This window comes from Leptosomus discolor, chromosome 8, assembly GCF_034619465.1.
Source record: "Leptosomus discolor isolate bLepDis1 chromosome 8, bLepDis1.hap2, whole genome shotgun sequence".
Taxonomy (NCBI): domain Eukaryota; kingdom Metazoa; phylum Chordata; class Aves; order Leptosomiformes; family Leptosomidae; genus Leptosomus; species Leptosomus discolor.
Window position 1 is genome coordinate 42,256,537 of NC_141398.1, and position 27,102 is coordinate 42,283,638.

The window sequence follows — 27,102 nt, forward strand, 5'->3', positions numbered from 1 at the left end:
CATCCAAACGAATTATATTTTCTACGTTATTTATAAAAAATACTTTAGAGATTACAGCATGATATCCCTGCCATTTTGTTTTCAGACCAGAACTGATAATCTGAAGATACCTCACCCTGTTCAGGAAAACTAAAGCACTGTTTCAATAAACCATTAATAACTGAAATCCCTGAATTCTCTTAATCCATTAAGGTATTCTTTTGGGAATTCAAAACTCTAACTTAAATCAGACAAGCTCAGCTGGATTGCCATGAAATCAGACTGCGTGTGTATCCTCTTAGCATATAGCACGTACTTATAGTTTACTTTAATAGGAAGTTATGGTGGCAACTTGAGAAGAGAACATATGCCTTTAATTAAGGCCATCAGTATCACCAACAGCTAAATACTGAGGCAAACTAGGTCACATTTCAAGAACAAACACATAAGGCCATATCTGGATGCCCATTATTGCAGGTAACATACATGCAGACATTTACTAGAACTCCCAAGTTCAAAAGAACAAAACAGCTCAAAGTGCCTTCATTCAACAAATTTCATGGCTACCAGGCTTGGTTCCACTTCCTTACCGGAAAGGCACTATTGTAACACCTAAGACCAGGAAAGAATGGTTAATTCCATTGTCGTATTTCTGGAGGGTAAAATACGAAATTATGGAAATTATGTATGAAATAGAAATTATGAAAGAATGTTATTTTCATCCTTACTGTCAAAATTTCTAAGTCCTCCTTTCTGCAAAAAAATTTTTCTTGCTATATGATGGGTGTAAATAGAGCTTGCAAGACATCTGTAAAACTAATTTCACAAAACCATATCTACTTGGGTACTAATATTTTCCTACATTCATTTTTCTGATTAACTACGTAGTTCCACAATTAATCCATCTGCTTATGGATGATGTATTCACCCATCTCTTATCAGCACACCACAGACTTCTTAAAAATAAAGTAAAAAAAAAAAAAAAAAGACAAAATTGCTTTGAAAATATCTGATACTTTAAAAAAATTTATTATTTGGGATAATCTTCTCAATGTTCTTTAAAATCAAGTTGTTAATTTATCCTGTCTGAAAGGCACCATAGGGATAGTGAATGGTGAACAGCAAACACCTCAGTGGCATTTTGCACAATTGGCCAATTTATGTGTCTCAGAGAATCCAAATGAAATGAGAATAGCAAGATATACAAACAGGAACTAATTTGTAGCTGCACAGGCGTGAAACCTCTAATTCCCATGCTATCGTGGCATCTTAGGCATATTCATGTTGGAAGTTTCTTCAATAAAATTAGCTTTTTTATAGGAAGGCTCGGCAAGGTCTTCTCCATGGTCTCTGTTATTGAAGCGCTCCCAGTCTTCCCTCTTGCGTTTGTTAATCAGCTGATTTTCTCCCTCACGCAGCTTTCCCTCTGGGACACCCAATGTTCTCAGACAGACAATAGCTGCAGCTTGTTCTGCTAGTTTCTTTGACTTGTCCCTGAAGAGCAAGCAGACAGAGCACAGGTAAAAGTAGAAACTGAAGTCTCTACACCATCAAGAGACAATCAATTTCCTGTCTCTGATGCAACATCATGAAATAAACAGCATTTGTAGTCATCTCACAGCAGAAGAATAAAATAGGTCAGTTCCAGAAATTTGAGTCTTGCTAGGTGTCAATGATGATGCATCACTCCTCATGTAATATTCCTAGAAAATCTCCTTCTATCAGATCTTGTGTCTCAAATACTCTTCACTTCAGAGGTATGAAGTCAATGTGTATTTGGCTCAAGTGGTTGCAATCCTCAGGAAGTTAACTGTTTCAAATGTGATCACTAAACAAAACCAACTGAGTTTTGAAGGATCACTTTTCTTGAAAAAACACTCAGGCCCAAGTATAATCTCTGGTAGGTGTAGAAGTTCATTGACGCTGACAAAAGCAGGAACTGTTCCACAATAATAAAAATTCTGTCATTTCTGAGAGGAACAGCAGATTATACATTTGCGAAATTCAGTATTAGAAAACATTTTCTTCTCAAAGTTTCACATCAACTGAGCTTAACCTCCTAATGTCTCTGAGAGGGAAAGCTGCAAACACCAGTAATTGTGTGCATTTGATCTATTTAAAATGTTCAATGACGAGCTCTAGCTTTGCAGTTAAATCAAGATCAACTTAAGGTGCAAATGACTGAAGTCAAGTCCAGTATTAATAGATGACTGTATAAAATATTGTCATGAAACTTTAAAGCAGCCCTGGATGTAACTGTTGATAAACTGTGACCTCTGAGAAGCCACAAAACTGTCCTCTGCTTCACTGTATATAGACACTTACCCCTGACTTGTACAGAGAATGGATCTCGGTAGTGGCTGAAGACATTACCTCCTCCAACATTCTCCTCTCCCTCCGTTGGTTAGTTTCTGAACTCTTCACAGACACAATTGAACTGGGTCACCTATTTGCTCCCCTTCCAGTACAATTTGTGGACTAATGTATTAAGTGAAATAAAATCTGTAATGGTTTACTTGATTATGCTAAAGCTTACTTCCTCTTGTCACATTCAATTCTCAGAAATTTTTGATCATTTCTCCCTCCCTAATGTAGCTTTAGAAAGGAGCTTTTGGTTGACTTTTATCAAAGTCAGCTGGAATAAACTGGAGTACCCTTTCATTGCAAGTTTTAAGCAACACTTCAGAAACAATTGCAATACAAAAAACCATTAAGGATAGCTTACCACAGGGTTGATCTGTATTTTTGCTCAGCTACTGTCACTACTGAACAGAATAATCTATCTAGTGGTCTTTGAATCTGGAGGAAAAAGGAATAAAAAGGGAAGAGGGTGTCAAAAGTCATTTACAGAACAAACAACATTGTCAAAGTTCCATGTTATTCTTTGTCTTTACAGCACAATCAAATATCACCTTTAAAATTACTCTAATTCACACCTTTTAACCTTGCATATTTAAGATTAAAAAAATAAGAAGAAATGATCCAGACTGAAAATATTTTTGCTTTACAAAAAAAAAAAAAAAAAATCAAATAATGTCATTATCTAACCAAGCAGTTGCTCCTGTCCAGTATAGTTCCTACCTATAACAGTGTGCAACAACAGAAACAGAAGAATCCAAATTCTTCACTTCACAGAAGTAAAAGAAAGTCAGTCATGGAATTCTATGTAATGACCTGTAGTTACAGCAACTTCTTTCACACATGAATCAAAACCAGACTGATGGTCTGGCTTTTAAATTTTCGTTTTGTAATAAAATTAGCTGCTATTTTCATACATACGGGTATTACCATTTCTGAAGCTGCTTACTCTAGAGCTATGCCAGACTGGGAAGCAGAATTTCTCACTAACTTGAGTCCTAAAATACTTAATCTCATAGACAGAGGAAGAGGCTTGAAAAGGTTTCTTCATTGACTCACAGTTTCATAAACAGGCTGAGGATGCTTTTCTTTCCTACACCATTCCAGAAGATACATTTTTGGAGTAATCTGTGGCGGATATTCTCGCCTAGACAGAAAAATTTGTGGTTAACAACTGTGCACAGAGTCTTATTTTAAAACAGACAGTGCTGCTTATTTTATTATTTCTACAAGTTATTCTTTGTGGTTTAATTTTACAGCTCAAATTATGAGGAAAATGCTGCTTCCTTATTAGATAATTCAAGTGATATGTCTGACATAACATTGAAAATAAAATCTAAACTTCTCTATTAATTCTTCCCAAACATTCACATCCTGTAGCAATACAACTAGAGAAAAGATACCAGAAAGGAGATTCTAACTAAATACATGACACAGAATAATAGTTTGGCACTGCACAAGATTAAACACTAGAAGAAAGAAAAAAAGATGCTTCTGTTATGAGGCAGTAGAGTTATCAAATAAAAAAAGGGTAGGAAATTTACACATTGATTCAGCTACTGACAGGGAATTACAGCACCTTGTAGTTGGCAGAAAAAAGGTACTGTAAACCCATTGTATTCAGTCCTCAGAGAGTCAGGTAGTATATCCTGGAAATATCAAAGCATTATGACTGGATTTGAGGAGCATTTTGTATCACACTCATCTTGAGGTCTTTGACAGACAACAGCAAACATAGCAAAAATAGCAAACACGGGTATAACATGGAAAGTAACAGCAATTCTATAGGCTTTACAGGTTATAATCAAAGGTTACCTAAAATAATATCGTACATAACTCCATAAATTAATTTTTCAAGGAACACCTTATGAGTGGAACACATTTACAAGACTGCAGATGAGCACATACATTATCTGCTCAGAAAAGAGTATTATGAAATTTGTGCAGGACTTTTAATAGAAAAAGTACTGTGTTTTAGTGAAATTTCACTTAAAACCAACTGAATTTCCTATCTTTGTACACTCACATTCTTCTACACAGAGATGTTTGAATTTTTTAAGATCACTCAGCACTTTTAGTAAGTTAACTGAGAGAATTAAGCAGTCCCAGGTAGCCTGGAATTAAAGAACATCTTACAACATCCAAATAGCACAGGAAGACAAATTGCTTCATAAAAATTCACTCAGTAAGCACTGTTATGCAAACTGTTATTTTCAAAAAACTGTAAGGCACTGTCAAATCCACAATTTTTTATTTACAGACACAAGATGGTGAAAAACTTAATTTGCATGCTTACTTGTCAAATCTAACTGCCATTTTTATTACATCTGGATCTTCCATTTGGTCACCTTCATCTTGTGTCTCAGTTTCTAAAGATGTTTTCTTTGCTTCAAAAATAGCTGCTGTTTCTTCACAGAAGTCAGCCATTTCAAAGACTTCACTATTCAAACAGAATTTCTTTGTATTAGAGATCAGCTCATAAATTTTTGTATCCTATGATGGTAAAGTAAGCATAGAAATCAAGTGGGTTTAAATAGAGTATATATGTACAGAGAATGATAGAATCATAGAATGGTTTGGGTTGGAAGGGACCATCCTTAAAGATCATGCAGTTCCAACCCCCTGCCATGGGCAGAGACACCTTCCACTAGACCAGGTCACTCAAAGCCCCGTCCAGCCTGGCCTTGAACACTGCCAGGGAGGGGACACCCACAGCTTCTCTGGGCAACCTGTGTCAGTGTCTCATCACCCTCACGGTGAAGAATTTCTTCCTAATATCTAATCTAAATCTCCCCTCTTTCAGTTTAAAACGTTACCCCTTGTCCTGTCACTACCCTCCCTGATAAAGAGTCCCTGCCCATCTTTCCCCATAATCACATGAAAGCATGGCTATATTTTGTACACTGACACTATATTGTTTCTCCTTCAATTCTTATCAGACACTGTTGATCTACAAGTAGAAAAACAATGTTCTCATTTCCAGCACTATATATTCAATTTGCAGCCTGAAAGTCCAGACAGAATCAATCAGAAATACAGGTTCAGCAATGTTGAAGTTATTAATTCAATTAATAACTTGCTGGTGGATGAACCAGCAACAAACACTCTGAGTGACTCCTGGTGCATCAGTTCCCCAAGGGCAATATGAGCAAACAGCAGGAAACAGACTCTTCTAATTTTTGTATTTAAAAATACTATAAGCAACAAACATTATAACATCCAAATACTTCCAAGTCTCAGATTTTGTGACTTCAGGGTATTATTCACATGTCCCAATACAAGGGTGAAAGCAACTAAGATTTGGGTCAAAGACAAGAGCCTCAAATCCTTTTAAATTTCAGATCCACGGCAGGCTGCACCTACTTTGAAAAACTAAGATCATTCATTTTCTGCAGATGATAACAATAAAACCTGCAGGATAAGAAAACATTTACTTTCTGACTGTTATGAGAATACTCATTGGTATGTGGCTGTTGATGACAAAATAAATCCTGGCCACAAAGCCGTCTCCATTGCTCCAAGTGGAAAAGCAATAAGGCCGAATAATGCTAACTGATGCTTCTAAGGGAAGACAACTTATTATGTACCGTTATGTAAACTTTTTTGTCTGAAATGCAGCAGCCTGTTCTCTTGCATTCAGTACTGAGGTAAAAACCTCAAATAGCTGTAACATGCCATCACCACCAGGAGACAGCGGTATTAAGTAACATTTTTGTCTCATGATGTATAGCTATGTTTCAAGTAACTGAATGTCCTTCAGTTACCTGGACATGAAACAGGCTGTTTAAAGTGGTTAAAGACTGAGTCTGCTGATAGAAAGCAGTTTTACAAATTTTCGGGTGGCTCTGTCTCTGTCCCTCTCTCATGCACACACTTTGCTTAAGCCAATTTTGAAATTGGTACAGCATTACATATACAAAAACTGACTATGTTCGATTTTGGAAGCCCCTAAAGAATTGTTAGGCTTAGCACATAAACCCAAAAGTTTTACACTAGACTTCTATCCAGTGTTTACCTGTATAAACTGTGACTCTTCTAATTACCTGTTTAAAGGCTTGACTCTTTACAATTTCTTTTCTTTACATACTATGTATTAGTATTCAATCAGTAGAGACCATCACCACCCTTATGGCTAAGATTTATTTGAAGTTGTAAAAGATTGTTTCAGTTTCAATCTATACTATATCACTTCTAACCAAATTGGAAAACTAAGCAAAACAGACAGTAAGTTACTACACTAAAAATTGTTCCGCAGTTTACATTGCAAAAGTGAGAAGTAATGCGCAAAGTTTAAAAGTTGTTCATGGATTCCACTACTCCTTTATGAATAATGAAGGCTAGCTCCTTTTATAAATAAAATACAGATTCCCTTCATTCTATTGTAATGTAATAACCATGGTCAGCAGTGTTTAGAGAGAGCCAAACCTGGTAAATCACAATAAACTGGCAAAAGGATTGCAGGCACTTCCAGCCATTTTGAACATGAACAGAATGCTGATTAGGGTTTGCTAGGAAACAGTAACTCCATTTTGCAAAATAGTTCAAACTTTCAACATTTCTATCCATTTTCATACACGTAAGGTAAGAAACAGTTTCACACTGTTTATTTCATAAAACCAAAGAGGCTCTCTTCCCCTTGATTCCATCTGAAGGATAATTATAGCACACAACATGGATATGACACGTGCAAGATCAGACCTTTACTTTGCTCTGTTTGGGATGGGTCCAAACCTGAATTCCCCTTCATTCTGTGTGAATCATTTAATCACCTGAGTATTTTATGGTTTATCTCAAACTTTCCTGCCTCCCCCTTTAAGAAATTTCATCCAGACTGTTTCAGATGTCCAGGATGAAAAGATTCATTCCTCAAAAAGGCTGTTGTCACTCATTAGGATATTTCTGGTATGAAAAGCAGCGCAAAAGAAATATATTTAAGTATCATATAGGTGACCTTCATACATGGTTTTGAATTTATCTCTAAGCGTTCTCTTAAAACAATTTGTCATAAGTATTCCAGTAACATTAAAAACCCCACATGCAAAAGGCACAGTTAAACCATAAATATCTCTGGAAGAAGATAAGCTCCACACTGTTAACCTCCACACTAACACTAGTGAATGCTGAAACTTTTCTTCATCAATTAATGCAAATCTTGGATAAATGCCTGTCACTCAGTGAATCACTGCTCAAAGTGGCACCCTGAATATACAGACAGTTTCAGTGTTAAAGCTCTAACACCTGAGCATGGAGGAAACCTGGAAAAGTTTACTGTATTATTCCATATCTCACTAACTGGATTTTTTGGGGGGGGGGGGTTTAGTTTTGGGGTTTTTTGCAACTTCTGAAGATATGAAATGCCAGGCAGTGCTACAGACAGAAGCAGTTTGCAAGTTTGACAGACAGTACGATTCCCACTTCCGAAGTACACACTTACCAGATCTCCTGTGTGGACTGTGCAGCGTGCAGCTTCTTACCCTGAATAGTCTCCAACTGTTCTCTTAACATCTGACACAAACAGTATTTTGTGTTGGTATAGTGATTATCATATCTTACTGCCTGAAGGAGAGAGACAAAGTATGTAAAAACATATCAAAGAAATTTATGTTATATAATGCTCATGTCTCTTGATGAGTTTCAAAATTTACCACAATGCAGTTCCCCCAATACCATATTCAAGACTACTCATGAATGTGAGTATAATCAGATTATTTTGGTATGCTTTCATGAACAGTTCAACTTATTCATGCAGTTACAAAGAAAGAGTTGACCAGTTTACATAACTGACTAGCTCTGTAGTGCTATTTTATTAACTAGCAGTTTGAATTTTCAAAAATCAAAAAATTTTGAATTGATGACATGATCAAGGCCACAGATTTCTGATTAATTTCCTATTATGTAATTAAAATTGTGTGTTCTGAATAACAGATAAAACTTTATATAATAGACGACTCAGCTAATGGAACTATAGTACTACAATACAGCACTACTTCAGCAGCAAATGATTCCCTTTGCTTCCCTGCTATTAAAAATTCTTGACAGTATTTGTAAAAAGCAATTTATTTCTAAAAATGAATCTAGACACAACTAAGTATTAAACATTCCTTCACTCTTCTGTTCAATATTATTTGCACAACTGTAACATCAAGAGACTTGGCCTACCTATCATTAGCTTTTCAAATTCCTGGACATTTTTAGATAGCCTTGTAAACCTCAAACATTCCCAAGAAACTAGGGCTGAAAAGCGTGGTATATAAGAAAAGAATGATCAGGAAAAACTGTTTTCTGAATACAGATTTCTGAACATTTTTTTCTGAACAAAATAAAACAGAGGGAGCAGTGGTTGATTTGCAAGACTAGTGTCATATGCACTACATTAAAATATCCCCAGAGCCTAAGTCTCCGAAACTAAGAGAAGGCAAGACACTGTAGTAAGATTTGGATTAGCAGTTCTAAACAATGTTAACTACAGGTAAGATCTTCCAAAAAACATACATATTTGATGTAATCTTGCATGACTTCCTTCAAGGGTAAAAGACCCTCTTTTCTGAAGATAGATGGGTTCCACATGGCAGCACGAGCTATCATTACTGATGAGGCACCTGTCGCTTTCTGGAAGGTCTCAATGTCCGTATACTCTTTGATGAAGTCATGAGATCCTCCACTAAAAATTAACATCACTGTTATAATCATGAAAGTTTTATTTGCAATTACTTGTACTTTAACACAGCCTTGTATTTTCAAGGTATAATTACATTACTAACAGTGGCAGAGTCTATTTAAGATATTATTTCAAATCTAAGAGAAAAATGGGTCTGAGATCTTTATTAGCAATGCTTCATTAAAACACTTATTATATGTTTTTCATTACCTGCATACTTCTCTTAAAAATAGAAGACTGTTTTTATGAAGAGAGAATATAGTTTGTGTTTTACACAAACTGTGGGCTTTCACACAGTTCTTAATGGATGAGACTCACAAATAATCGCTTCCACGTTGTTTGAAAAATGGTACCTTGTAATTGCCAGTTCTGCAACCTTCAACTGCATACTAATTGTGTTGGCACAAGTGACACTGAAAACAAGTTAAGTATGGATAGCATCATTCCATTTTCACTCTGGCACTCACACACAGAGAGTAACTACAAGTAGTACTTTTGCATCAGTCACAGAGCCCTTTAAAGTTAAAAGAAGGTTGCATGGCTTGTATTACACTGCCTCTACTTTCAAGTCCGCAAGTCAGTCATGTTAGTAAGCAAAAAGAACACTTAAAACACCTTTTCTTTCCATGCAAACTCAAGATCAGGGAAGACAGAACTTAATTTAAGGGCATTACTTCTCTGGCCAAAGATATTCTACTGCCACTTATAAAAAGGTCAAACATCTAAAGATGTTGGTCAGGCAGATCAGATACAATTCAGGACAGTTTGATACTTTTCATTACCTCTGCTTCCAAAATTGTTCTTAAAACTTACCTGTCTGTAGCTAACTTTTCTCAGTTCCTTATTTTACTACCACAGAGTTACTGAAGGATCTGTGAATACAAGCTGACAGATTCAGTAGGATCATGTCCGTATGTCTGGAGGCTAAGAAGGTCTTAGGGAAAATGTGAGGCCACAGAATGTAACACTGTTTTTGAGCAGTGGGACAGGTCATCTCTAATGTGCAAGTGTCCAAGACACACAGTGGTGTAGGTTTATAACCAGTCACAGGGCTTAAAAGCATAGAGAATTCAACTGCTGGATGTATCAGAAACAACTTGCATAGGATAAACTGAGACACACAAAAGCAATACTTCTTGAAAAACACACAATTTTTAAACTAAAACCTGACGTATGGCAGTATTTTGTTAGGCCAACTTCTGTCACTGCTACCTCTGTTCAGATTTAATCTGTTTCCTCATTAAGCCAACTTCCGTCACTGCTACTTTTGTTCAGATCTGATCTTAGGTAACAGGTAACATATTTGCCCTACATGAAGGCTATTTTTCCTGCCAATCTTAAGTTAGGTACAAGCATCTGGCAATAACAAGCTAATTAGCCCAACTTACTTTGCTATTACTGGAATGGAGACTGCTTCAGATACAGCTTTGATTACATCGCAGTGGACAGGGTGCTGAGGCCTCTCCTCCTTCTTCCTTTCCAACAAACAAAAAAGACAAGACCAAAGATTTCCTATGGAATTTATACTTAGTTGTATCTTACTGTGCTACATTCAACAGCAACCTAAAAAAATCTAAGTCTTTCTTGCCTAAAATCGATTTACCTTCCATGGACTGCAATGGCAGCAATACCAGTTTTTTCTATTCTCTTTACCAGATTGACAGTATCCTCAATCTGAGGGATAAGAAAGAATAACATGATTTTAGTTCAAAGAATGAGGAGTAACTATCATGCGATCATTGTACAAACAAATTTTGGAAGTCTTTTCTTTTATCAAGAGGGGTACGATTCCTGTATTTCAACAGTAACTTCCAACATGCATAACCATTTAATACATACTTCAATTAAAGAACTACATCTATGGCAAAATAAGAATCAATTTTCAATACTTCCTTGAAACTGTAAATGGAAAACTTTCTCAAATCAGGTAGACACAATATTCAGCAGAGGAATATTTTCCAACAGGTTGTTAGACTATAATTTGAAAAGCAAGTCCCCTCTAACCACTACTCTGTAAATTGTAATTAAAATGCATCTTAATAAAAGGAAGCCTTCTGAACTCAATGTAACATGCAATCACACATCTATAAATATTCCTCTCACATGTGTCTTAAAAAACTTAAATAGTACCAAAAAAATTCTAATTATATTTGCACATGAGCAGTACATCAGAAGACAGAGGGGAAAAAGGGGAAGGTCCCACTATATCTTCAAAGAGGTAAGAGGCTGTTAAAAGGCAGAAAAAAATTTGGTACACTGCTGGATTAGCCTGTCTTCTGCACCTTTGAGGAAAGGGAAAATGAAAAAAAAGATAAGGCAAATTTTCTTTTCAAAAGCTGGAGAATGATCTGTGACTCATCACTAAAATTGCATTTTTCAAAGAATGACTGTGCAACATCTATCAGCTAACACGGACATAGAGAGAAGCTCACCTGCTGTTTTGCTGGATGACATGTTATGCAAAAGCAGTTTGAAACAAAAAAAAACAGGCTCTAGGATAGTTGCAGAAGACAAAAAGGAGAGGTTCTTCAACTTAATACTTCAGTACTACAGAACCAAAATGACCTTTCACAGTTACCAACTCTTTTCACATAGGCTTCATTTGTTCATTTAATCATTTTAATTGCACGTATACAAGACTTTCGACCAATAGCTAGCTCAGTTACAGTTCATCCATCTACAAAAATATCTATCCGGGTCATATGCAATCACAGTACCTAGGCAGGTAATTAAATACACAACTGCAAAATAATCAGTCATTAAAAGAGAAGGCACATCATCTCCTGGAGGTTTAAAAATACGTAGGGAATTCAACTGAAAAAAACCTAAAACAGTAAGGAAGCTACATCAGCAGTAAGAAAAGAACCTATCTATTTTCACTACATTCTTAATAGTTAAATTCTAGAAAAATACTGACAAAACAAAATGTAACAGCTTTAGAAATATAACAGTCTTACCACACTTTCTTTGAAACGTACAATTGTACCCAAGAATCTACCCAGAAAAAGTCTTTCTAATTGCAATGAAGATGCTGCTTCTGAGAGGGAAGATTACAAACCTCTTCATATAAGCTAGCAATTTCAGTGCATCAATCTACCCAAGAGTTTCTAAAAAGGCTGCAGAAGTTGTTTTTAATTTGGGTATCATTTATAGTATTTATTGCTGTCATTGCATGGATGGTAAATCAGAAGTCAAGCAATGCAAAATTTCCTTGCAGTGTAGAATATCAGTAGTTTATAGAGCACAGGCAGTTTCTTTTGTAAACACAGTTTCATTAGTGAAATCTTCATTGTTAACATGAATGTTGGAAGTTGGAGAAGTAACATTGGGGCTTGGTCTTTCCCTCTCGAAGTTTAAACTTCAAGCAGACTGTCAAGAAATTCAAAGTTCATCACATTGTGCTTATGTGCACATGCTATTACTCTCAGTCAATTCCACATTTGGCAGTTATCTTCCAAAATAAGAGTGTATTTTCCCCTTTTATTTTCATTTAGTGTTTATCCACCAGCAAAAGCTTTGGGATTAACTCAGTGGGTTACAATAGACAGGACTAAAATACTTTTTTATTTGAAGTATCCACGCTTGGAGTTCAATGGAATAAAATCATGTGTAGATATCTAATGTTTATTATTTTCTTGACTTCTTAAATTAGAGAGGAGAAATGAAGTTTGGCATCTGATGCGAGCAGCCAGAAAGGGGACCTGGTTGGAAGGGGAAAATTACTGAACAGAAGAAAGTCTCTTCTGAAAAATACTGAGAGAGAAAGTGCCTGCCAGCCTGAAAACCATTAGCCTGGGAACTAGGCCTGCAAACCAGAAGCACCCCTGGTAACTGCAGTTGGGTATCTAAAAACTAGAGACATCCTGAGATATCATTGATAAGTGTAAAACCAAGGAACCAGATCAGCAACTTATCATCTCAAAAGGTAAAAAAATAGTCTGTAAAAAGGGAAAACATCCTGAGGAAAAAAAAGCATCTCTAATTACCACTGGCTGTTCTAACTGCAAGAATAGGAAAGCCGTCTGGAAAAAATAAAAATTGGCCTGAAAGAACAGAAAATAATTATCTATTGGCTGCCTCAGGTGAAAAATAGGAATTAACAGCATCTACTGGCTGCTTGAGGGGTGGTGTCCTACACCCACTTGTGTCTCAGACATAAAACTGACTTCATTTTTATCCACAATGGAGCTTCTCTCCGAGAACATCCCATGCTGCACATATTTTTCCTTTTCCTAAACAGGCTGAACTCTCTGCATGAACTTCCTACGAGATCTTGGACTCTTGCCAGACATGCCTGCCTGACTCCAAACTCCATGATACAGATCATCTTTGGAGTGAGTCTCTTATTTTATTGGTCCCGCTTTCGGCCTACTTTTGGGGTTGGTTCAGCTTGTCTTCCTACTCCTAGGATGGCTGTGTCCCCTTCTGGGATCAGTCTGTCCTTCCATCTGGGATGGTTTGACCCCCTTCTGAGATCTGTCTAATGCACTTGATACCTGTATTATTACTATGAACATACGTATATACATATATATGCACATAAGAAATCTACAATAAGTATATCTGCTGTTATATTATTGATAAGTTTACTTCACTAGTGATAAGTCTGTAATAACTTGTAATAGTATATGTCTACTTGGTTGTTGCTGTTATTGAATGTTGCTATAATTGATTGCTGCCATATTAATCACTGCTGTTACACTATTGATCATTGGTGCTAGTAATTTGTAATAGCTTGAGATAGATCTATCTCCCTATATATATCTTGCTTTATTAATCATAGGTATATTTGCTATGGTGATTTTTATGGTATTTGTGCTAATCTGTAATAAAGTTGAGAAATTTAGAGGATAAAAGCCTCTGTGTCCTTGAGTTTCATGGAATCCATCAAACCCACAACCATCTCTATACACCCGCACGTCAGATAACCCTTTAGGTCATGACAGCATCCCAAACAGAAATTGTAATTCCAAGTGCTATTTCACAGTAACAAGTCTAAAATGGCAATATATTAGAACTACATATATTCTAATTGATTTTAAATCACAGAAATAAACAACTAAACACTTTAACATAATGATTTATGTTCTTACTGAAGGTAAAATGCGTATTTTGCAGGTTACTGGTTTACAAATTCCTTTAACAAGGGTAGTCAGTATCTGGAAAAAGAAAAAAAAAAAAAAAAAAAAAAGACATAAACATGATCACAACAGTGACATTAATAAAGCTCTCCTCTTTTTTCTCTTGAAGATACAAAGAAATAATGTAACACTAGTTACTGTTCCTCTAGAAACAATCTTGCATGCTAGACAGACATATGCAGTTTGTAACTGAGTGTATAATTTTATCTGACAGATATACAAACCTATTTCTAGCCTATGCCGTTATTAGGTCCTCTTCTTTTTTGATTTTAACTGGATTTTTACGGAGCAATTAACTGCTGTTGGGGTTTCAACTCTGCTTTTTGTATGAGGTGACTGACAAACTGATAATTTCAAAATGAAGTGCAAAAGTTTTTAATTTTCATACAACTGTTTTCACAATCTGCTTGTATTTGACTTCTGAGTTTTTTATGAAAACTAAATGTAAGTATTCCCTAAAAGAGAAGAAAGACTTCAAAATGGAAAAAAAATGAGTGGGAAATATCAAGCAACATCATTGAATCTTCTAAAAGAAAACAAAAATTGTAAAACTGAATTCCATGCTTAACACAAAGCACATTTTATTTGTTAAAACAAACTCAGAATAAGCAGACAAATGAGCAGTTGTTAGTTTAACCATTTAAGAAGTGAGCAATGTAAAGAATCTCCTTTTCACAGGCTGAATTTAAGTCCACCAGACCACACTTAAAAGGGCCATGTAATAGCCTACACGTGTTTAAATCACTGTATGACCATACAATAAGTGGTACCAGAAATCCAAGAGCTCTCTAAATAGAAGAGTGGAAAACAGCTGATTTGACTGTTACTAGAAAAATACTTGGTTTTCAATTGGCTTTTTTGAGATACTATAATGCAATTCAGAGCACACTTGCCTTGTATAAAATGAATTGAACTGCAGGTAAACTATTTCTTTCAGAGTTGTGTATACTATGAGATTTGAATTTTGTTTAATGTTCCTGCACTTAGTATGTTCCCAGCACAGAAATGAGCTGTTATAGCTAGCACTCACAAGTTCTTCTGCTTAGAATAGCTGGCAAATAATTAGTGTCACCTTGCACTGTCTACTCAAATCTTTCCTCATTAGTGTTCTCTCAAATAAAACAGTAAGATCCAAGAAAATTATCTAAAAAACCCCCTCTTTAGTATTTTTAATTTGTATTATTTTTTGCACATAAATCAAACTAAAACAACATTTCCCCCAAGATTATCACTATAACATTTTTCTTACAATAGCATCACCAGCAAATCTTCTAAGTTTTCAGTGTCAGCCTCATTAAGGATTTCCAACATGAGAAGCAAATCCTATACACTTTGATCATATGGAAAGCTTGATCTGGAGCTGTAATTTCAGATGTCTTTTGCAGGCTGTAAGTTTGGTTATCCCTTTGCAGTTGGCTACGAGTAATTTTCACGCCTAAGATTTTCTTGCCTATTAACATCTTTAATTGAAAAGAACAATTCCAAATTTTTGAACATCAAGTTTCCTGCCCTTCTGAAGATCAAACCAAAAAGTAATCGTTGTAGAGGCGAAGCGAAGCTGTTAGCAATCATATTTACAATTGCCTCTCATTCCTATGAGAAATATTTTTGCCAGATTTACTTCCAGCCTGGTAAATATTTCCCTCTGAATTCACACTCCTAATTTTTTTTTCTTTCAGCCTTCATCATCTCATGCTTCTTAAATTACAATTTAATTCTGGATGGCATCATCCACCTTAACCTAATTCACAGAACACCATATAAGCCTCAAAAAATTGGATTCTGGTTCCTGTTCTGTTGCCTGTACTGTTAGCCGACTTTCTGGAGATAACCACGCTTACCTGATTTTGCTTTCTCTTTTGAAAAATTGAGAGTGATACCAACCTCCTCTAAAAATTTGTTGAGATCAAGACTGGATCACTTGTACTTTTGCTTTTCCTATCAGCTAATGAAAGACAGAGTAATAGGTCCAGTCTATTCTATTTAAACTCTTGCTTTGGCACAATTAATAACACTTCCAGTTAATGAATGGTCAGTTTATGCGGCTTGGCTAACAATGTGGCTCTTGACTACATTTAGCAAAAGGCTAGCACTCCATCATGGTTGTAACTTTGATGTCACGCCCTTCTAATGACATGACCTCAAAGAATGAAATAAATGACACAGAACAACCTGTTTTCATGTCCGAGCTTACAAAGAACAGTAACTAAGCAATGGATCAGCTTATTGAAACTGTAGAAGTCCTACTAGCCTACCAAGCTGAATGGGGTTATCACAATAAGAGGAAGGACTTACAAAAGAAAGACTGACTCAACATCCATTTTAGACAGAAGGAGAAGACATTAACTGCAATGATCAGAAAGAGACTGGCTATCATTCAGAAAAAGACAGTCACGTAGATGAGTGAAGAGAGTCTGGTCTCTTCAAAAGACTGATCTACATCAAAAAATCCTTAAAACAAAACACACTCAGAAGCCACACGGAAAAAGGCAGAGCAATGCTTGTTGTATTTTTGTTTTGTTCAGATCTGCATACTTTTGATAGTACAAGAAATAAAGAATAACTATCTTGAAACATTTGCCACTGGGTACCACGATTCAGCTATTACTGAGAGGTGAACTGTAAGCTAGAATTGCCCTTAGGAACTCCAAAGGAGGATATGGTGAGCGACTAAAAGCTAAGGGGAAGCAAAACAAAGTGAACTTCATGTGAACTATGAAGAATCAGGTCTTTGAAGAGAAAGAAAGAGAACTATGCGCTAAGAATGTTCCTGGAAACCCAGAGCAATGTCTGGACTCTATCTAATCTCAGGAAGCTTAGAATTCCTTAGGAAAGGAAACAAACAAAAAAACATATTACATATATATAGCTGTATATGTATCTTTTTCATACAGGTTCATATATATACATACATGTATTTTTCATACTGGTTCACATAGGGTTTTATACAGATTTACGTACATTGTGAAAGTTTTTAAACTAAAAAGAAGGTAGCAATTTTTAGTCCAGACAATGACAAGGAAAAATAAATTAGAATTATTTATACATAACCTTACTTTCAGTATTCAAAACTGATTATTTCATTCTCGCTTTTACAAATTGGTCTTTTATGTATTCATTCCTGCTTCCAATAGAGCACAGTACACAGTACTTTCCAAGGCAGTTCAAAACCCACAAGGCAATACTTACAGACTCTATTTTGTCAGGATCAGATAGGAGTGCTGCTCCCATACCTCCCTGGGAAAATATAGAGAAACTGTTACGCACTAGGCAAACACATTTTTCAACTAAATTATTTTGCCTAATATCAGACCACAGTCAAAGGAGACTATTATACCAAGAAGAAAAAAAAAAAAAAGGAGAAAATGGTAAAATCTAAAATGCAGAAGCATTAGTGAACACTTTGGTGAAACATTTCCAAGACTATATCAGAATAATTAAGCAGTAATTCCGGGCACCAACTTGCTCCCATTACTTTATGGAGAGAACTGGATTTCAAAAAGCTACCGTTTTTAGCAACGGTAATAATCCATCTTCTACTCACAAATCATAGAATCACAGAATGGTTTGGGTTGGAAGGGACCTTGAAGATCATCTTGTTTCAATCCCCCTGCCATGGGCAGGGACACCTTCCACTAGACCAGGTCGCTCAAAGCCGTCCAGCCTGGCCTTGAACACTGCCAGGGAGGGGGCAGCCACAGCTTCTCTGGGCAACCTGTGCCAGTGTCTCACCACCCTCACAGTGAAGAGTTTCTTCCTAATGTCTAATCTAAATCTCTCCTCTTGCAGTTTGAAACCAATACCGTTCGTCCTGTCGCTACCCTCCCTGATAAAGGGTCCCTCCCCACCTTTCCTGCAGGCCCCCTTCAAGCACTGGAAGGCTGCTATAGGGTCTCCCCGGAGCCTTCTCTTCTCCAGGCTGAACAACCTCAGCTCTCTCAGCCTGTCCTCACAGGGGAAGTGCTCCAGCCCCCTGATCATCTTCGTGGCCTCCTCTGGACCCACTCGAGCAGGTCCGTGTCTTTCTTGTGCTGGGCACCCCAGAGCTGGATGCAGCATGGCAGGTGGGGTCTCGCCAGAACAGAGCAGAGGGGCAGAATCCCCTCCCTCGACCTGCTGGCCACGCTGCTTTTGATGCAGCCCAGGATGTGATTGGCTTTCTGGGCTGCGAGCCCACATTGCTGACTCATATTCAGCTTTTCATCTACCAGCACGCCCAAGTCCTTTTCTGCAGGGCTGCTCTCTATCACACCACATTCGACAGATCTTGATTTCAGTAGTTTCTGTCTACACACTACATTTAGAAAAACAGGCTAAGACAAATTAAATGGTTGTATCAAACACAAATTATGAACACTGTAACAATTTAATTTTGCTGTTCTTTCTGTACTATTTCATCTGCATACGTAGATCTAGAGGCCAACAGGCAGACATAAGAAAGTTCAGAATTTTACGGACTTTTTTGACCCAAAACTACTGTCGAAGAATAACCATTCATCAGCATTTGAATTTTTCATCTTTCATCCTAGTACAGCATGGACGTTTTAGTGTTTTGTTCTTAATTATGATTCTGTGGAAGGATAAAATAGTCTTCCATGTAATTAGTTATAATACAGAAGAAAGTAATAAAGGCTAAATAAAACATTACTGGAAATATCATCAGACCATTATGAATTTAATGACATGTCCTCAGTAGGACTACAGTTCCCTGGTAATACCACTTTATCTCAATAGCCATCTGGCAGAAAACAGAGGAAGTCCAGAAACAACAGAATCTAAATACATAAATATAAATTGATTCGTCCTATGCCTTTTTTGCACCATCACCTGGTACTTTCAACATTGACCATTGTCAAAGCCAGGCTGAAACACTATGAACTGTTAAAGTGAAGACACTAGATACCTAAAAGGTGTCCAACATTCTTAAAAACTTCACATGCCCCAAAGGAAAAGCAATCTTCGTGATGGAGAAACATCAGCCCTCTCTTACATACTCTATGTACTGTCATTAGGGCCCTCTGGTTCTTCTGTTCCAAAACTACATGACATTGTCCTTGTATTTCTTTAAGGTGATGTGATATAAAACAAACCCTTTTCAAGTGGTTTTATCAAAAGACACATTCCATTAATGGAAAACAAACTCATTTAGACAAAGCATTCTTTTCTCTTGGCTGAAAAAACTGAGAAAGGAGTGTACCTATGTGGAGTACAGTCTGTACAATGTCACGGCATCATGCAAAGTATGGACAAGTTTGGCACTGTCAACTTTGGCCTTTACTATTCCCTGTTTTAGCATTGCTTTCATTCACCAGATATCGCATTTCAATCAGCCATGTATTTATGTGCCAGACAGAATAAGCTGCCACAGGATTCTATTTTTTTTCTACTGTGAAAGGGGAGAGGGAAAAATAGTTTTACTTGGTCCACAGGCAACTTGGTTTGACAAAAGAAAATATATAAGCTCTATAAAAGTTTAGGCTGATGCCAGAAATTAGGGTAGAAGCTACCATTTACATTTGTGCTCTTGCTTTAGTAAAAGGCCAGTAAAAAGCTTCCAGATATAAAGACAAGTAACGCAGAATTAGGAAGTGACAGTACTGCCTACGTGGATATACTGGGTTTTCTGTTTAAAGGATGGAGTATTACAGCTTCACATGACAAGAGAACTTGCTCCAAATGCTAAAAATGCCACTGCTACAAAGACTAGAGGATAGAAAGTTTAAATGCAACAGCCAGGCTTCTTCCCTGGAATGAAGTTTTAAGTCTTCCAAGTTGAAGTTCTTTTTCTTTGACAATAAGTGCAAAATTTCTCTTATCTATTCTGCATGAACACCTGACATCAAAATGGAGCTCTGTGGTCTAATTCATTCACACTTTTATCTATACCCTAACTGGCTTAACAGAGCTAACAACCAGTTTGACTCTGTTTTAGCCACAATCATTGAATCATAGAATCATTTAAGTTGGAAAAGACCTTTAAGATCATTGAGTCCAACCTTTAACCTAATACCACTAAAACCCATGTCCCTCGGCACCACATCTACACATCTCTTAAATACCTCCAGGGATGGTGACTCCACCATTTCCCTGGGCAGCCTGTTCCAACGCTTGACAACTCTGTCGGTGAAGAAATTTTTCCCAATATCCAACCTAAGCCTCCCCTGGCACACCTTGAGGCCATTTCCTCTCATCCTTCACTTGTTACTTGGATGAAGAGACCGACCCCCACCTCACTACAGCCTCCTTTCAGGTAGCTGCAGAGAGCAATAAGGTCTCCCCTCAGCCTCCTCTTCTCCAGACTAAACCACCCCAGTTCCCTCAGCTGCTCCTCACAGCACTTGTTCTCCAGACCCTTCACCAGCTTCATTGCCCTTCTCTGGACACGCTCCAGCACCGCAGTGTCTTTCTTATAGTGAGGGGCCCAAAACTGCACGCAGGATTCGAGGTGCAGCCTCACCAGTGCCGAGCACAGGGGCACGATCACCTCCCTCCTCCTGCTGGTCACGCTATTGCTGATACAGGCCAGGATGCCATTGGCCTTCTTGGCCACCTGGGCACGCTGCTGACAGATGATAGAGGACTAGTTTAGAATTGCATATGCGTAATTTAAAAAATCAATTTTTAACTGATCCATCCTCCTCTCACTTAAAACTGACCAGTAATTGAACTCGGCATTGCTAAGTTGCGAATGTTCACTTGCTCAGATGACTAACTGTGATTCCTATTTTTATTAAGTCTAAGCAGAACATATTTCACGGATCCAACAAATTAGTGACCTCAGGAAAACATAAAAAAAACAAACCACTTTATTTTATCCCGCCTTACAGAATTTACTTTTAACTGCAAAATACAACATAGCCTGTCAAGGTTTGCACGATTCTAAATAGCTTTAGTATTAACTTTGCACAATAATACAATTTAACAATGTCACTTCATTTTTCTCAATATTCAGTGGTCTTCTTGACAGAAAATACAATCACCACTTGCTCGGTGGTACACGTTCATACTAACCTGAGCTTACAAACTTCATACATGCATACCCACTTAAGGATATGGTATGTTTAATTACATGACCAAACCTATTCTTAAGGGAGATTTCTAATAGATTGTTATTTTACTGTATTAGGGCCATGACGCCTTCAAGATTCTTTTGTTTATTGCAAAAAAAATAAAACCAAGTTTATCTGCATGAAAATTTTACTGCTTGAATTTGTTCAACCGAGAAAACCAGAACATGTATTCTGCACTTCACACCTCTAAGAAAGGGAAAGCTTATTTAATAGTAATCAAAATCCACCTGCCTTAGTAGAATATTCTTTCGGGCATCCCATGTTGATATCAATACCAGCTACATCACTCTCTCTGAAAGAAAAGAAAGAAACAATTAAAATATTTTTCAGCATATTAGAACAAGAATCAGGAAACAGACATCTTTCCAGGAAACCTGTTCCATCATCATTAAGGCTTAAGTGAGAATTTAAGGTTAAGTTTTTATTTGGACTTCTGAATGTTTAGCTTTTCACTTATGTAAGTTACATATTTATTTCAACAGCAGTCTGAAAATCAGTCTGTCCACAAGTTTCAATGACCAGTGTTGTGCAGAAGCTGCAAATACTGTACAAAAAAACCCAAACAAATCCGTGGTGGGAAGAGGGTGTGAGAAGGTGACTTACACGAGCTTAGCTACTGCCAGGGCTCTTTCGGCATCTGCTGAACCCTGTTGGTAAAACAAGAGGATTTATAATTACAAAGTATCATCAAATTAATAAAAGGAATATGCTCATTTGCACACATATATAACTATAATTGCTCTAAACGTTTAGTATAGAGTGACAGAGACATATTCATGGCACAATGGATAGCCAAAATATTTAGCTAAAGCATGTACTAGCATCAGCCACTGAATGACAAAAGGTGATGTAAAAAGGGATCCAGAGAGGTCTGTCCAGCCTCTTAACCTACAGCAGTATCAAATGTTCTTAGCCCATCATCAGTAGACATTTTTTGACCATGTTCTTAAGAAGCTCCACTAATAACAATTCTACAGCCTCTACAAGCAACCTGTTCCAGGACTATCATGACCACTGAAAAAGGTCTTTTTCAATCTCCAATGCAGTCCACACTTTTCCCTCCCTCCAGCCTCCATCATCTCCTGTTCTACAGAAGACAGAGTGGTCTCAAAGGGCAAATTACTATCTTTTTCCCTCCAGAAGCCTCTAATACATTTCTGCAATGTTAATGCACACATTAATCCTCCTCTCATCTACATTAAGCAATGCCATTTCTTTCAGTCTTCCAGTGAGACTGTTTACTGGACAGTGCAAGACTCAAACATGTGATCAGACATTAGCACTATTTATTTTTGGTATCTATACATTCAGAAATATATCAAAGATACCTATTACAAAAACAAACTGCCATCACAGAGCACAGAATTCATCTTAATCACCTCTTCTGAAAACACCTATTCAGAGAGCTTATAATGTAGCATCTTAATTGCATGTGTATCAACAGATTAGAAATTCTGCAACACATTTGGTGTGAAACTTCACCTCCACCTGTGGCACCAAGATAGTCTGCAATACAGAGAGCTGCTTTAGACTTGGATTAATGACACTAGCACTACCTTGTTTAACCGTGTTAGAAGAGTACCTGCAGTTAGTTTCTCACCATTTGAAAGACAACATGGTGCCTCTCCCTTTCACAAGTTCTGAAAACAACTCTTTCATTAGGTGCAACGAAGTCCACTGTTTCAAGTACTTCTATATGAAGTGAGAAACAGACAAAACAGACAAAAATTATATACAAATGTAATCACACAGGAAGTAATATGACTGTGTAACTTGTATATAAATGAAATGCTGTCAGATAAGTCTGCCATGAACAGCAGAACTAATGGCACCCTACCTCCTATGCGTCCTCACAGTACATTTCTTTCACATTGCTGTTCCCCTCCCATAGTACTCCCTAATCACTCCCCAGCCTGTTTCTTGGGCAAGCATCAGCACCACAACAAGTCTAATGATGAATCAGCCAGAATGAATGTAATGGTAGCATTTTAGGGAAGGGGCAGGAGGAGAAAGCAGATTTGCACTGGACTTCTGTTCCCCAACAGGGACACTACAAACAACTGTTTCTCATGCCACTTGGCTGGGGAGGTCTCAAAGATACCTTTTTAAGAGCTTGTCTGTGAAAATCATGTTAGGCCAAATCTAGCCCATGCACCTCAAATTAATAAAAGAATGATAAACAGTAAGACTTTGTACGTCTTGCTTCCTTATTGCAGTAGACTAAAAGGTGTGTATATTATAATGTCACAAACAGCTAACATTTATAAAGACTCATGATTGGAAACTGTCTCTACTGCAGTTCAAAAGAATGTTTCCTGGACAGTATCAAACTTTCCTTGAAAAAATAAAAGGCTTTGTAACTAGTATCAGTAGTTTTGCTCAAGAAATTAGATTTTGTATTAGCACATACACACATAAAATTTCTGGGAAAAAAACCCACACAAGTTTTTTACTGTCTATTCTTTGTTACAATAGCATATGAAGGCAGTAGGGAGGCTGAAGCCAGTACATAGATACAGAATTGAGAAGGGTTATCCGTTAATTACAATTTTATGATTTTTCTTTTTAACCTACATAAAACTAAAAGCTTTAACGTTTTAAAAAATGCACTGGAACTTTAACATCCCATCTATTCCACCTACTAGTTTCTTTCACTTGCTACCAGCAAGTAAAATGCTGAAACATTAGCAATGGATTTCCAACACTGATCCCATTTTTCTTAATAAAAAGATATTATTCCAGGAGCTAAAATTATAAAGTCTTTCACTTTAGAAGGTCTATACTTGCACTCCCAGTGACCTGACCTCTGTCAAACAGTTTAACAGAAAGCTCATCGAATCCTTGTAATAAATAAAGTCAACAGTGGAGAAAGACCTTGTGTTAGGGCCCTAAAAAGAATTACAAACTCTCAGTTACTAATACACTAGCCCTACCATCCTAAAATGTTCATGTTTTCCTGAGGGACACTAACTGAACTATCAAAATTCCTTAAGACGGGAAATTGAACGTTTGAAATTGTAGAGCAGCAGACAGGTGTAAGGTAGCACTTCAAAAGCTTATTTTAAGACCCTAGTTTAAGTCCTAAGTTCAGCGAGATTATATGTCCTGATACCTCACTGTAATCACTATAAAATTACTTCAGAGAAATAATTATATTTTCTCTTAAGCAGAAAAAAAAATGTTTACAGATATTAGCAAAAGAAACGCTATACTTGCCATTTATAATCCTCTTACACTGCAGCATCTTTATGTCAATCAGCTCCTGAGAAAAAAAGAACAGTATCTCAGTGAACTGAAATGTTTAAGCCACCCAGCTCTAAACAGTTGCCCACACAGAAATGAAGTTACAAAATGTAGTTATCTATGCTGTTCTGTTGCCAGACAGTTGTGGTATAATTGCCTAAACAACTCTATTTTATACCATCTCGTCAGTTCTTAGGAAAACCTACAAAGCACAGTTTTTCTGGTAAAATCTAAGACAGATATCTAACTGCAAACACTAACCCAGGTCAAAGGTATCTTAACTCTCCTGTCTCTAAACAGCAATGCAGAAAAAAGACAATGTAGGAGACCTTAGTTTTGAGGTGAGATGGGGAAAACTGAAACAGGTTTTTGGCTACAGGAATAACTTTCACACTACAAGTTTTGTTACATACTGCAACTTATTAACTAAGTTTGAGGGTCTCTTCTTTTGAGGTACTGTTTCTCTAGAATTGTGGCAAAAAATGTGTGAAAAGGAGAAACTGCTTTAGCTATACAGTTTACAGTGTTGTATTAAGTAACTTCTCATACCCCGTGACCAGCAGTAGGCAAAGCAATGCCTTCATGTGTGTGGTCTGTTCTAGTTTTCGGTTGTGGGATTTTTTAAAAAACAAAACCAAACCAAACTCCGCAGCAATTTCTACATTATATCTTCCACTAATTTCCTATACAATGGCCCTGTCGTATCTGTGGTTAGTGAAAAGCAGTGGCTGCTCAGTAATAGGGTCCTTTGCTACTACTAAGAAGTGTAAGAGATACTGGAAAAGTACAAAGGCTATCTGAAGTCTGACTCACTTTTAATGTTTAAGACTTACAGATTCTGCAAACCTATGCTTGTAGTTTCTCTATACATGATCTACATTTAGCCTCCCAGAGAATGAAAAAATGTATATTCTCAATCCCATGTAAAGCAGAGAGGTCGTAATTCACAAACCAGAAATCTGTTAATTATTGTTTGTCAAAGAAACATCTTATTATTCCCAATTTTATGTCAGAGAGCAGTAACTATTCTACTGAATTTTGAGATTTCTTCTGAATCATCCAGCAATAGTTATTCTTCCACATGGAGCTGATCCAATTAATTAAATATAATTTGTAATTCTAGAAGCTAAAGACAAAAGGCGAGCTGTGGCCAAGATAAAAACAGCATATTGTCTCTGTGAGAACAAATCTTTCTTCTCCTCCAAAAAGGGCAGTGAGCTATCTCACAGAGAACTGCCGTCCAGATTCCTGGAGAACATCATAAACAACTGATTCTGTCAGTTTGTTTCATCTGTTCTATTAGCACAGATCAAACATTCTCCAGGAAAGCCAGTATTTAAGCCATGTTTACATTATGTTTAACTCTTTACTGTTTGTTTGATTTTTTTAAATCTCCATGTAACTTGTACCAGTGCCCACATTTGAGAAGAGCTAATAATAGCACTGAAGGGGAAAATGGGAATACTGATGCACTGCAACAATAAGGACAGTGAAGACTAAGTACCTCAGGTCACACAGCAGTCCTACCAACAGTATCCACAGCAAACCGGAGTCTCACTTTTAGGCAGCTTTAAGAAAAGTGGTTAAGCAACAAGGTCAGCAGCGCTGTGAGGGGTGCATACAGATGCTGTGGGTTAGCACAGCAGAACTAACCGGTCAGTCTAAGCCTTCTTTCAATGTCATGACTCTACTAAAAAAACCAAACCAACCATAACTCAAAACAACCACCACCCCCAAAAAAACAACAAACCTCCAAACACAGCAGAATGTGAGAAAATTGTTATGGTGAGTGTTCTGCCTAAATGAGTTTAAATTATTGAACAGTCTTAAAATACGGGTTTGCCCTAACTAAAGGGCTGCTCAAAGGGAAATGCCTTAAGCCATAGAGATTCTTCTTTCCTCATTTTTCTGATGAAAAAAATAGGTAAAAGGAAAAAGTCCTACAATAAACAAGTCTATTTACTTTTCTTATTAATTAATAACCTTATCACACAAGTCCGCCTCGTGTGCTCATCCTTCATACCTCACAGTACACGATATCAGCACCATAGTCCAGAGCAAGAAGACGCATTGGTAACGTTCCCACTCGCACCATTGGAGCCAGGATCTTCCTTCCTCTAAAACACAGAGGTGTGTTCACCGTCATTCCTGTTGCGGTACCACCTGAAAGTGAAAAGCACGGGGAATAACCATAGCGTGTGACTTCCTACTCGTAAACGCCCAGAACTTTCCTCTGGCGGGAAGGGGGGCGCGCGTGACCCTGTCAAACCTGACGGAGCTCCCTGAGCAGCTCGCAGGCCGGCTGTTCCACCGCGGCGTGCTCGGCTCTCGCCGCCCTGCCCCTAGTCGCGCGGAGCCGTTACAGAGCTCAGCGGCGCCCTGACGCGCCGGGGCGGCCCGGGGGTGCTCCCTGCCGCACGGGCTCCTTCCCCCGAGCGAGGGGCGCCGGGCCGCCTCTGCCAGAGCCCCTCAGGGCCATGCTTGCTCCCGCGGGGCGCGGCACGGGGCCCAGCTCTCAGCCGTCGTCTGAACGGGCAAACGTGAAGGGGTCGCCGCAGCCACTGCCAGAGGGACCGGCCGCGCGCGCGCCCCCCTCCAGCCCGTGGCACTCACCCTCCTCGCGTGGCTCCGCCGCGGCTCCGGGGGGCGGGGG

General features: G+C 37.7%; 1 protein-coding gene across 2 annotated transcripts; it reads right to left on the reverse strand.

The window, feature by feature from the left end:
- Positions 1 to 987: 987 nt before the first annotated feature.
- Positions 988 to 27,076, reverse strand: DUS2 (dihydrouridine synthase 2). Of its 2 annotated transcripts, XM_086469195.1 has the most exons (16): positions 27,063 to 27,076; positions 26,473 to 26,612; positions 24,423 to 24,468; positions 22,807 to 22,898; positions 21,810 to 21,853; positions 21,438 to 21,498; positions 17,326 to 17,445; positions 14,089 to 14,154; positions 10,599 to 10,669; positions 10,384 to 10,470; positions 8,830 to 8,998; positions 7,772 to 7,893; positions 4,634 to 4,777; positions 3,397 to 3,484; positions 2,705 to 2,778; positions 988 to 1,473 (listed from the first exon to the last, which is right to left on the reverse strand). In XM_086469195.1, the coding sequence occupies exons 2-16, from the start codon at positions 26,593 to 26,595 to the stop codon at positions 1,236 to 1,238; spliced, it is 1,545 nt and encodes a 514-aa protein (XP_086325321.1). In that variant the 5' UTR covers positions 26,596 to 26,612; positions 27,063 to 27,076; the 3' UTR covers positions 988 to 1,235. The 2 variants fall into 2 exon arrangements, with proteins under 2 accessions (XP_086325321.1, XP_086325322.1); XM_086469196.1 differs by lacking the exon at positions 27,063 to 27,076 and having other exon boundaries at positions 17,326 to 17,373; positions 26,473 to 26,606.
- Between the last annotated feature and the right edge of the window lie 26 nt (positions 27,077 to 27,102).

Coding starts and splice junctions, on each gene's coding strand:
- DUS2 (XM_086469195.1), bottom strand. CDS start 26,595: ATGACGGTGAACACACCTCTGTGTTTTAGAGGAAGGAAGATCCTGGCT. Junction 24,469..26,472: donor CTGATATCGTGTACTGTGAG/GTATGAAGGATG, acceptor TTTTTTTCTCAG/GAGCTGATTGACATAAAGAT. Junction 21,499..21,809: donor CTGGCAGTAGCTAAGCTCGT/GTAAGTCACCTT, acceptor CTTTTCTTTCAG/AGAGAGTGATGTAGCTGGTA.